This window comes from Oryx dammah, unplaced genomic scaffold, assembly GCF_014754425.2.
Source record: "Oryx dammah isolate SB20612 unplaced genomic scaffold, SCBI_Odam_1.1 HiC_scaffold_29, whole genome shotgun sequence".
Classification (NCBI taxonomy): domain Eukaryota; kingdom Metazoa; phylum Chordata; class Mammalia; order Artiodactyla; family Bovidae; genus Oryx; species Oryx dammah.
In genome coordinates this window covers 33878340-33891014 of record NW_024070213.1, presented here as the reverse complement: position 1 = coordinate 33891014, position 12675 = coordinate 33878340, and the positions used below count along the sequence as shown (strand labels likewise).

Below are 12675 nucleotides of genomic sequence, written 5' to 3'. Positions count from 1 at the left end.
AGAAACGCAAGGATATTAGAAAATCAACTCAGATGTTGCAGAAGTATATTTATAGTGAAAATTCTTCCTCCTCTCTCTACTGAGATAACCAGTGTTAACAATCCTTTTGAATTTGTTGTACTCTGTCTCTCTCTTTTTGATTTTAAATAAAACCATCGGGTCATATTATATGAATATTCTTATTGAAAGTTACTTTTTTTTCACCTAACAATATTTGTTATTGTACATATACACATAAAATGCAATACATATTCTACTTAAATGAATAATATTCAACATTATTCTAAGTCAAAACACATTGGTAACCTTACTTTTAAAAGTATCTATGTAATGCTATGGGACATTATCATCTATTAGTAAGGACTTAAATAAGGTTATTTCTAATTATTTTTATTATTACAAGCAATGTTGCCTTGAACATTCATAAGCACACACATGAAGTTAGAAATTTCTTCACACTTTTGTATTTAGTCTTATCCTGGCAAATAACAATTGGATACAGTTTTTAAATGTCAAGATGATAGTGATGTCGAATTTGCAGAACTTCTAGTTTGAGATTTATGTAATCTTTTTCATTAACTTTATCATTTTGCTTCTTTCCCAGAAACTCCTTAGGAATGTATTTTTTATACAGTTCTTAGCATAGTCTTTATAACAGACTTCTTGTCCACTTCACTTTTTCCAACGCACTTTTGTATCAACAGTCAACTAGGTTTATATCGTTATAACTTTTCTGTAATCCTTATGAGATAATTTACCTATGAAAAATATAAATGGAGCCCTCCCCCGCACCCTAACATTATGCATGCCTATTCCCACTTTCAAATGAAAGATTTTGAATTAACCACATTCTGAAAATGTGTAGTTGCTAAATAAACATTTTCTTTACCAATATTAGAATGCTTTCATTTCCCTACTAAGAAAATACAGAAATGTTGTGATATATTTAGAAACTCAATCAATCTGATTAATTTCAGCACAGAAGTTGCTGTTAGAGAACGCTTGTGAAAAGCACGATTTCCTTGAAGAAAATGAGGTTGATTTATGCCAATTCACAACCCTGGGTGGAGTGTACCACTTGGATATTTTGGAGCTTCCTCCACAGTGTAAACCAATGAAGGGCTGGATGATTGTGGAAGTAGGTTGATTCTTGAATCAAAATTTGTGGATAAAATAATTTCTCATGCTTTATCTTTATCTGAAATGATTTAACATCTATTTAACCCTAAAATGATTTAACCCTATTAAACAAGCACAAATGTGGAAAATGTAATTTTAAGCTGTCTTGAATTTATGAATCAAAATCAGATACTAAAGGAGAGGAATCTGAAACAATAATGGATTTTAAAACTAGAATTCATACATGTTAATTGTAAACCTGTAACACTGTTTATATTATGCCAATTTGGCCTTAATAATGACAGTCATTTTCAGAGGTCATCAAATTTTTTCTGTAAAGGGCCAGGTGGTAAATATTTTCAGCTTTGTGATCCATACCAGCTCTGTTGCAACTCCTCAACTCTGCCACTGTAACATTAAAATAGCCATTGGTAAATGAATGGACATGGCTGTGTTCCAGTTAAACTTATTTTACAAAAACTGATGCAGGCTAGATTTTCCAGGGACCATAGTTTGTGGATTCTAGTCTAAATCAGTGGTTCCCAGCATGTGGTCCCTCGACCGGGAGCATCAGTATCATTTGGCATCACCTGAGAATTTGCTACAAATGCAAATCCATTGCCCCCACCTCAGTCCTACTGAATCAGAAAGTTTGGAGGTAAGGCTCAGCAGTCTGTGTTTTAGCAAAGACACACCCCAAAGTTTGAGAACCACTGGTCTGTATTCTTGATATACAAGTGTGGTCCATGAACCTGCAGCATCTGTATCACCTGAGAACTTGTTAGAAATGCATCATTTGGGACTTTACCTCGGGTCCACCGAATCTGCATAGTAACTTCACATGAAAGTTTGCAAAGCACTGATGTGGGCAATGCCAATGGTATTGATGCACAGATAGCGCACATTGAGTAACAAGGATACTGATGGTAGCAGCTGTCAATCATTTTTCCAGGAGTTCTCGCTCTTGTTTCAGTAAGTAGTAACATTTGCACTAGTATTGACTTGCTTAACTTTTAGTGGCCAACACCCCAGATAATCCCCCATTATGGTAAAGAATCTGCTTGCAGTGCAGGAGACCTGGGTTCAGTCTCTGAGTCAGGGAAATCCCCTGGAGAAAGGAATGGCTACCCACTCCAGTATTCTTGCCTAGAGAACTCCATGGACAGAGGAGCCTAGAAGAAGCCATAACTTCTTTATGCATAGGCATTCTTGAATTAGTGTAGTATTTATCTTTTTTTTTTCATTATCACCCCTCCAAAGAGGCTTTGTAGACTTTTTCCTAACTGTCCCCCATAGAATATTAATACCACATGTATACTGTATATCTACATATGTGCTGTATGTGTATTTGTGTTTTATACCTAAAAGAGTACAATTTTTTCATGACCCCTCTAAACTAATTTTTACCCTCTTAGGGATAATATTGCTGTCCCTTTCCCCTTCTCATAAATGAGAATACAGTTATTAGGTTGACCCTGGAGAGATAATTTGGTTTGTAGCCCCTCTGAGGGGCTTCCCCAGGGGCTCAGCAATAAAGAATTTGCCATCAATGCAGGAAACTCAGGAGACACGGGTTTGATCCCTGGGTCAGGAAAATTCCCTGGAAAAGGGCATGTTCAACACACTCCAGTATCCTTGCCTGGGATATCTCATGGACAGAGGAGCCTGGCAAGCTACAGTCCATAGGGTCGCAAAGAGTCGGACATAACTGAAGCGACTTAGCACGCAGCCACTTTGAAGAATCTATTTGAATCAGCCTTCCCTACCTCAGAAATACCTGAAGGGCAGAGTGGAGTCCAGAAAGACACCCTCTGGTGGAGACAGGCTTTCTAAACTCTTTATCCATAGGAAGGTCTAAGCCTGAACTGGGAATTTCAAGGATGCATGCAAAGAAAGATCTGGTGTTCCTGAATTTTGTCCTGGTATCCTGATACTACTCTAGGTGCTCTATTTGAGCCCAGAGTATTCTCCATCACACTTATTTTTCTCTCCTGCAACGAAGAGACCTTCCTCATTTTCTAAGTCCCTTTTAAATAATCTCACACTTCCTCTAGAAATTTTCCCCGTCCAGTTTTTTCCTCTGTTTTGTAACATTTGTAATCTTCTTCCCTTTCCTAGATCCATCTCTGCTAAATTCTGATAATAGACAAATCTTTATCCCACAGACATCTGCTCTTGGCTTAATTTACTTTCTCCCCTTCACTACCCCCCTGCTTTTTTAAGATGTAATTGATATATAACACTGCATAAGTTTAAGGTATGCAACATGATGATTTTTAATTTCAGTCATTTATTTCCACACTTCTCAAAAAGTTGCTTATTCTTCTTTCTGTCTTCACCCACACACCCTAACCAAGTTACTGGAACATGGGATTTGGGGTCCTATAGATCTACTGGGTTGGTCAAAATCTTTCTATAAGATTTTATTGTTCAGATCTTTCTATAAGATGTTAGGGGAAAACCCAAATGAGCTTTTTGGCTAATCCAATAGTTTTGGTTTCTGGTGCCTTCTTGAAGTCATTTTGTAATCTTTGGCACATTAATTGATTTTTCTAAGTCCCAATTATCTTCTCTGTTCAATACACATCTCGTAGAATTATTGGAGAAATAAAATGAATAGTTAAGTCCCAGCCAGCCTAGAATCTGGCCTATAGGAGAGTTCTGAATTACATTCAAATGTAGTGATTTTTTCCCCTCAATCATTATCTTTAATTTTGTTGTGACATTTTGTTAGTCAATCTATAGTGAAATGTGACCAAACTGCGGTGTTTATTTAACATATATAGCTTACTCTGCATAACTCTGCATCATAAACTGTTACCAGTCGGCTTCTAACTTAGTATTATCTTGGTCATTTTTAAAAGATACTCAAAGAGGGATTACAGAAATATACATATCCTCCAGAAACTACAGAAGACCTTGAAGCAGAAAATGTTTTTCCACCCATAGAGGTCACGCTTGAAGTTCATGAGAATGTAATCTTCTTTGAGAATCCTATGGTTGCAAGGTGGGATGCTGAAGGTACAATCATGCCCTAACCAGCTTTGATAATTATATAATGAAAAGAGGTATAATAATATAAATCCTTAAATCAAAATAGGAAATGGAGAATGTAAACTGAGTTTCTAATCATACATATTTCTGTGCCAATTCTAGGGTCTTTGTTTCCTTTTGATGGAAATGAATAGGGATGTTTTTAAAAAGAAGGAAATGAATAAAAATATCAAATAGTATAGCAAATCAAAAACAAATGAAAAGCCTACTCTCTCCTGAAATGGCCAAATAATTCAGATTGGGGTGATTAAAATTTGATTATTTTAATGTTAATGATTTATAAATTGCAAAGCTTATTACAACCAGGTACTGAGGATGGGTGTCTTCCCAGGTGGCTTCAGTGGTAAAGAACCTGCCTGCCAAGCAGGAGACACAGATTCAATCCCTAGGATGGGAAGATCTCCTGGAGAAAGAAATGGCAACCCATTCCAGTGCTCTTGCCTAGGAAATCCCATGGACAGAGGAGCCTGACAGGCTATAGTCCATGGGTTTGCAGAGTTGGACACGACTTAGCAACTAAACAACAACTGAGAATGGGAAGTGGGCAAATGGGAAACGCGAGAAAGAGAAAAACCAACCACTATATGCCTCTATAACTTTTAACTGTTGAACCATGGGCAATTATTGCTTATTCAAATTGTTAAATATCAATAAATCAGAAGTGTTAACAAATACAAGTTAATCATTCACCAGTTATTAACAGATACCTGATTTGGGGCTGGCAGGCTAAACTTTGAATGGTCTTGGTCTTGTGAATTAATGTATGCAAATCTGGCGACTCTTAGATGAAAGTTGAATAGCTTTGTTTTTAATGTAGGTGAATTAACCGACATCCATTTATTTATTTGTGAAAAGGTTTGCATACAAGATAACAGGTCTAGATAATAAGAAAACTAAATCACAGAGCTATTACTTTAGTTATGGGAGCAGAGAATTTAGAGACTATTTTGTACTTTAAATTTTTTTATGGTTGCTATAATACACTACATTTTTGCTTGTACAGACATAACCACAAGATGTTTAGTGTAGAGATAGTTTATGTTTTAGAAACAGTATATTTCTATCAATACATTAAACCATAAAATATATCAAAATGAACATTGGGTAATTTTTTCCTTTCATGTTGCTTTAGAGGTTTCACATTTTCCTTTAATGGTAACATTCCTAAATATTTACTTATCAAATTAAAATTAGAATTAGACAAGATCAGTTATCCCACATGATACAGGGAAATACAACAAGTAAAATTTGACTCTAACTGCAGTAATTATATGACAGTAATGTCTTGATGAAAGTGAAAGAGGAGAGTGAAAAATTTGACTTAAAGCTCAACATTCAGAAAATGAAGATCATGGCATCCGGTCCCATCACTTCATGGGAAATAGATGGGGAAACAGTGGAAACAGTGTCAGACTTTATTTTTGGAGGCTCCAAAATCACTGCAGATGGTGACTGCAACCATGAAATTAAAAGATGCTTACTCCTTGGAAGAAAAGTTATGACCAACCTAGATAGCATATTCAAAAGCAGAGACATGACTTTGCCGACTAAGGTCTGTCTAGTCAAGGCTATGGTTTTTCCTGTGGTCATGTATGGATGTGAGAGTTGGAGTGTGAAGAAGGCTGAGCATCAAAGAATTGATGCTTTTGAACTGCGGTGTTGGAGAAAACTCTTGAGAGTCCCTTGGACTGCAAGGAGATCCAACCAATCCATTCTGAAGGAGATCAGCCCTGGGATTTCTTTGGAAGGAATGCTGCTAAAGCTGAAACTCCAGTACTTTGGCCACCTCATGTGAAGAGTTGACTCATTGGAAAAGACTCTGATGCTGGGAGGGATTGGAGGCAGGAGGAGAAGGGGACGACAGAGGATGAGATGGCTGGATGGCATCACCGACTCGATGGACGTGAGTCTGAGTGAACTCTGGGAGATGGTGATGGACAGGAAGGCCTGGCGTGCTGCGATTCATGGGGTCAACAAAGAGTCAGACATGACTGAGCAACTGAACTGAACTGAACTGAATCTACAACTCCATGGTTTCCCTGGTGACTCACTGGTAAAGAATCCACCTGCCAATGCAGAAGACTGGGTTTCAGTCTCTGGTACAGGAAGATGCCCTGGAGAAGGAAATGGCAACCCACTCCAGTATTCTTGCGAGGAGAACCCCACAGACAGAGGAATCTGGCATGGTACAGTCCACGGGGTCAACCAGGAGTTAGACCTGACTTAGCGACTAAACAACAATTTTTATGGTTACAAATTAAAATAATTTTGTAAATGTAAAAACAGAAAGAGGAACTATATATAACTTAGTTTTCTAATATAATTATTTATTATATTGAATTCAAGAGTCAAAAATAGAGCTAATATAACATTGTAAAGCAGCTATACACCAATTTTTTAAAAAGTTTTTTTTAAAAAGTAGGTGTATGGAGATGAAAACTAGAGAGAGATGGGAATGACAGCTGAGGTTGGGAATTACTTTATTGTTTATTACTTTATTCATTATCCAAGATAATTCTCATTAGGAGGATGGCCTCAATAGGAGGAGAGTTTAAGTGCATAGGGACAATATTATATATTCCTGTCTACTATTTTTTATTGATTGCTTTAAAATTAATGCCTAAAAGTGTTTTATTTCTTTTCTCCAGTAAATTTTCAAATAAATACATGCCAAAATTATAAAAAATTTAAGTCAAAAATAGCCAGTGGAACCTTTCACGTGAGAAGACAAGAAAGCCAAGTGGAAATGAAGAGGGTGTTCTAGGAAAACAATGATTCATTCATTTCATAAAATGCTAAACAATGAGAAAGAGATAAATGAGACACAATTCCTTCTTCCAGGAATTTTCAAAGTTGTAGGAGAGGGAGACAGGGAAAGATATCATACACAAGGGGCTAGAGTAGTAAGGGACTATATAATAGATGAAAGTGCTACAGAGCAGAACAGTGACTGGGCCCCATCTGGAGTGTTAAGGACAGCTTCTCCTAGGATAGAATATTGAGTAGGTCCTTAAGAGACTAAGAGACCATTGATGCAGTATATTCTGCGTGGGCATAAGTCTTCATTCATCTTAAGTATATTGGTAGGAGTGGAATTTCTGGGTTGAAGCGTAAATTGATGTTCAGCTGTTTAAAAACTGCCAAGTTGTTTTTCAAAGGAGCTATAACCACAACACAAAGTGAAAGTGAAGTCGCTCAGTCGTGTCCGACTCTTTGCGACCCTATGGACGGTAACCTACCAGGCTCCGTGGTCCATGGGATTTTCCAGGCAAGAATACTGGAGTGGGCTGCCATTTCCTTCTCCAGGGGATCTTCCCAACCCAGGGATCAAACCCCGGTCGCCTGCATTGCAGGCAGACGCTTTACCGTCTGAGCCACAGCTCCTGCCGCTTAACACAAGGTCCCCCATTTCTCCATATTCTTGCCACCGTTTGTTATTACGTATTTTTTTTAATTAGAGCCACCTTGGTGGGCGTGAAATGTTTTTTCATAGTTTTAATTTGTATTTCCCTAATGAGTGGTAATATTGAACATCTTTTTTTATGTATTTACTATACTTTCATGTAGCTTCTTTCATGAAATGTTTATTGCCCATTTTTAAGTTGTGTTGTGTTTTATTATTGAGTTGTAAGAGACACAAAAGACCACTTATTATATGATTGTGGTTAATGAAAATTAAGAAAAGGCAAATCTTTAAGTATATTAATAGTTTCTTGGGGCTGGTGATGCAAATGGGAATTAACTATAAATGGACATGAGAGATCTTATTGGGAGGATAATAGTATTCTAAAACTGAATGATGGTGATGATTGCAAAACTGGCTAAATTGACTAAAAATAATTGTATACTCAAGATAGAAGAATTTTAAAGTTCTTTAAAAAGAAAGATGAAGGGAGTTTCTTTAAAAGAGGAAGGAAATGTTCTCTAGGAAGAAAGAACTGCATGTGCAGAGGCTTACAGGTATATGATATTGTTGGGGAAGAAAAGGAAAAGTGTGACTGGAAAGAAGTCTGAGAAGTAGCAAAGAAGGAAGCCAGAAATGAGAGTCAGAGCTTCATTCTGAAAGTCTTGTGACCATGCTGAGGAATCTGGACTTGATCCTATAGACAGGAAGAAACTCCAAGGAAGATGGTTTGTTGTAAAAAATCAATTTATACATATTTAAGTTAGTGGAGTGGTTTTATTCATCTTATTTTTGCAGAGGAAAAAGTGGAACTAATGTCTTATTAATCCCAATTATAAAGGTAAACACTGGAAAACTGATGGCATCAGCAACGTGTCTTACAAATCGGAAGAGAGACTTATTACATTCAACCTGGAAACTTTTTGTCCTGTTACTTTAATTCAAGATGCCCATATTAATATGCCATACCAGTCATGGGAGCTAAGACCACTTGATGTGAATAAAGTACTTCTGACTGTGACAACAGTATTTACTGAACTTCAAATACAAATTAAGGTAAACCGCTGTTATAGCAAGTCATACCAAAGAGTTAAATCTCTTTGATGACTATAAGAGTGTGTGTCAAAACAGTCAATCACTGATGATTTACATATTGAAATATATCTTTTATAAATATACTGAAAATATACCTTGAGCTGTAGTTTCTAAACAAAATATTGAGTATATAGGAAATAACAGGTAAAAGTAAAGTATAAGTTTGTGCCCTAAAGTTACTAGGAATAGAGCAATTGGTGAAACTCTAAGTATGGTTGCAGTATGACTTTCAAAGTTTTTAGTCCACTCTAAAGAGGCTTCCTGATCTTATCACAGGAAGATGGCACCCAGCCATTTGAAATCCCTTTTGAGTAACTCCATTGCTACAGAGTCTGACTCTATGATTTCAATACCTGTAGACCACAAAATTTTTGTACCTTATTTTATGTTCTTGGTTATGTTGCATTGTCTCCTAGTTTGTAGTCTATGGGAACTTGAATAGAATTTTATCCTACTATTGAAGGAAATGGCAACTCCAGTATTCTTGCCTGGAGGATCCCAGGGACAGAGGAGCCTAGTGGGCTGCCATCTATGGGGTCACACAGAGTCAGACACAACTGAAGCGACTTAGCAGCAGCAGCAGCATTGTGTGAAAATTGTATAACTTAATTATGTTGAATTGGTTCATGGTGCTTTTCAGGCCTACTATATCTTTCTACTTTTCTGTCTATTCTATTAATTTTTAAGAGTTTGATATTGAAACTCCAACTAAAAATCTTAATTTATCTACTTTAAAAAATAACTAACATATAGTAGAAGAATATGTAACTTTGTTCTGTATTTTCCAAATCTCCTCTAAATATGTTATTATACTTTCATAATTAAAAAAAAATGAAATTACAGAGTCTGAAATTTAAAGACACAATAAGTAGATTTAGTGGTTGCCTGAGGCTGAAGTGGGGAATGGATATAAATAAGCATAAGGGATTTCACTGAGGGGATGAAAATGCTCTAAAACTGATTTATGGTGATAGTTGTACCAGTCAACAAAGTTACCAAAAAAAAAAAAAAAAATCACTGAACTGTGCACTTGAAATGGGTGAATTTTATGATATATAAAATATACCTCATGAAAGTTGTTTTTAAAAAGATTAAAAAAAAAAAAGATATAACCTGAAATTCTTTATGAATGTGGCAGGAAAGCTAGAAGATCATTAGACTTGTTTTTTTTTTTTTTTTTAGTTTTATCAATATATTTTATTTTATTTTTTTAAATTAATTTATTTTTTATTTTACTTTACAATTCTGTATTGGTTTTGCCATACATTGACATGAATCGAGATGTGAACTCTATACACCTTTAGATTACCACTTTTCAAACTTTAAAACTGGATAATAATTTTGCATTATGTTAAAATTGTATACATATAAAAAATTATGATCTTTAAAAGTTGCAACATGGCTGCTGTCAAACAGCTCTTCTGCTTCAACAGGAGCACATGCAGTATTCTTAAATCATAAGTTATAAAGTAGGCGACCAAAGAGATCCTTGGACTGCTCAGATGAGCCTGAGAAGAGTTGATAAACTGGTTAAGGTAATGTGGAAACTTTGAGGTGGACCTTTTGGATCAAGCCTAAAATATGTCTGTCCTGCATTCTTTTTAATATAGGATAATACAGGATTTTCTAAAAAAAAAAAAAATAGTCGCTATTGTTCAGTCACTAAGTTGTGTCCAACTCTTTGCAACCCCAAGAACCTGTCCTTCACTATCTCCTGGAGGTTTGCTCAAACTCATATATATTGAGTCAGTGATGCCATTCAACTATCTCATCCTCTGTCTCCCCCTTCTCCTCCTGCCCTCAATCTTTTCCAGTGACTTGGGCCTTCACGTCAAGTGGCCAAAGTACTGGAGCTTCAGCTTCAGTCCTTCTGATGAATATTCAGGGTTGATTTCCTTTAGGATTGACTGGTTTGATCTCTGTGCTGTCCAAGAGACTCTCAAGAATATTCTCCAACACCATCATTCAAAAGCATCAGTTCTTCAGCGCTCAGCCTTCTTTATGGTCCCACTCTCCCATCTGTACATGACTACTAGAAAAACCATAGTTTTGTATAAAGAACCTAACAGCTGGACCTGGAATGATAATGAGGTAATAATTTCTTTAACTTACTTATACAAAAGCTTCTTTTTTCTTATTGAAACTAGGAAAACCTCTGTATGTTAGCTTCAATCAAAGTAAATAACAAAAATCATTCCACTATTTTGGAAGAAAAGTGGATGACTCCTGTGTCTTTCATTATTGCTTTGAAGAAGGCTGGATTGAATATCTTCCCTACTGGACACTCTCATCTTTATGTTGTTATAAACTATAAGGTAAGAATGAATCCTTCCAAGTTTAATGTGATGGACGTTTAGAATGTTAGCAAGTATTACATTGTACGTAAATCTTAAGGTACACCAATGAGTTTTCTATATTCACTTATATGAGATTATAGTTAGAAAGGAAGGAATAAATAGCAAGACTAGAAATCCAGTGATTTCTGGTGACAAAGCTGACTTAAAACTCAACATTGAAAAGATTAAGATCATGGCAACCAGTCCCATCACTTCATGGCAAATAGATGGGGAAACAATGGAAACAGTGAGAGACTTTCTTTTCTTGGGCTTGAAAATCACTGCAGGTGGTAACTGCAGCCATGAAATTAAAAGATGCTTACCCCTTGGAAGAAAAGCTATGAGCAACCTAGACGGCATATTAAAAAGCAGAGACATTACTTGGCTGACAAAGGTCCATCAGGTCAAGGCTTTTTCATGTATGGATGTGAGAGTTGGACTATAAAGAAAGCCGAGTGCCGAAGAATTGATGCTTTTGAACTGTGGTGTTGGGGAAGACTCTTGAGAGTCTGTTGGACTGCAAGGAGATCCAACCAATCAATCCTGAAGGAAATCAGTCCTGAATATTCATTGGAAGGACTGATGCTGAAGCTGAAACTCCAATACTTTGGCCACGTGATGCAAAAAACTGACTCATTTGAAAAGACCCTGATGCTGAGGAAGATTGAAGGCAGGAGAAGGGGATGACAGAGGATGAGATGGTTGGATGGCATCACCAACTCGATGGACATGAGTTTGAGCAAGCTCCGCAAATTGGTGATGGGCAAGGAAGCCTGGTGTGCTGCAGCCCCTGGGGTCACAAAGAGTCGGGCATGACTGAGTGACTGAACTAAACTGAGAAATCTAGGGTTCTCTCAAATTTAATATTCTGTAGAACGATCTTCATATTGACACATGGAGCACAACCACAGCTGGTCAGTTTAGTGCAGAGGTAGTCTGGGCAGCAACCCATTTTGTCTGCTTGCTTTCTTCTTCCAGAGTGCATATATGGAAGATTTCTGAAAAGAGTAAATGACTCAGAAGTTTCCCAAACGTGATAAATCAGGTGAAATTAAACACATACAAGGACCACTGATCATTAAAACCCACTTCCTCCTACTTCACAGAGTCTTCCTGTCTGCATATTGCTTCATGTAACTCATAAGTTGAGTTAAATGAGATCCTTCTATGTTAAACTCTGAGCTCCTTGAGAGTGGTGACCATTCCTTAATCAACTTTGATTCTTCTAGCACCAACCCTATTCCCAGAATACAGTAGATGTTTGTCAAACATTCATGATACATAAATGAAGACAGAGTGACTTCTAACCATGAAAGATGTTTTGGGCAGAAGAATTCTAAACTCAAGAACAAGCTTATAATATACCAGAAAATGACAATATGGGTAGACACATACTGGAAATAATCACATTATAAGAGTGTATACATATATGCATAGTGGAAAAAAATCCCACTCCAGTTTTAGTAACTCAAGTTCCCAGTTACTCTACAAATGCTAAACATCATATACTAGTCATCTTTTCAAAATATTGTATTCAAGAATTTTTTTCTGAATACTTATATTCCAGATATTGTTTTAGATGCATAGGAAACATTAGTGAATAAAACAAAGGTCTCTGCCCTTGTGGAGCTTACATTCTAGAATAGAGGGAGGCAAACATCAACAACA

At 36.6% G+C, this 12675-nt stretch overlaps 1 protein-coding gene across 1 annotated transcript in view; it reads left to right on the top strand.

Moving 5' to 3' along the window:
* DNAI7 (dynein axonemal intermediate chain 7) overlaps nucleotides 1-12675 on the top strand; it is a 73450-nt gene that overhangs the window by 55197 nt on the left and 5578 nt on the right. Inside the window, exons 9-12 of the mRNA XM_040234588.1 lie at nucleotides 978-1138; nucleotides 3984-4140; nucleotides 8418-8632; nucleotides 10819-10986. Coding sequence (XP_040090522.1) covers nucleotides 978-1138; nucleotides 3984-4140; nucleotides 8418-8632; nucleotides 10819-10986 — 701 coding nt within the window. The remainder of the gene's footprint in view (nucleotides 1-977; nucleotides 1139-3983; nucleotides 4141-8417; nucleotides 8633-10818; nucleotides 10987-12675) is intronic.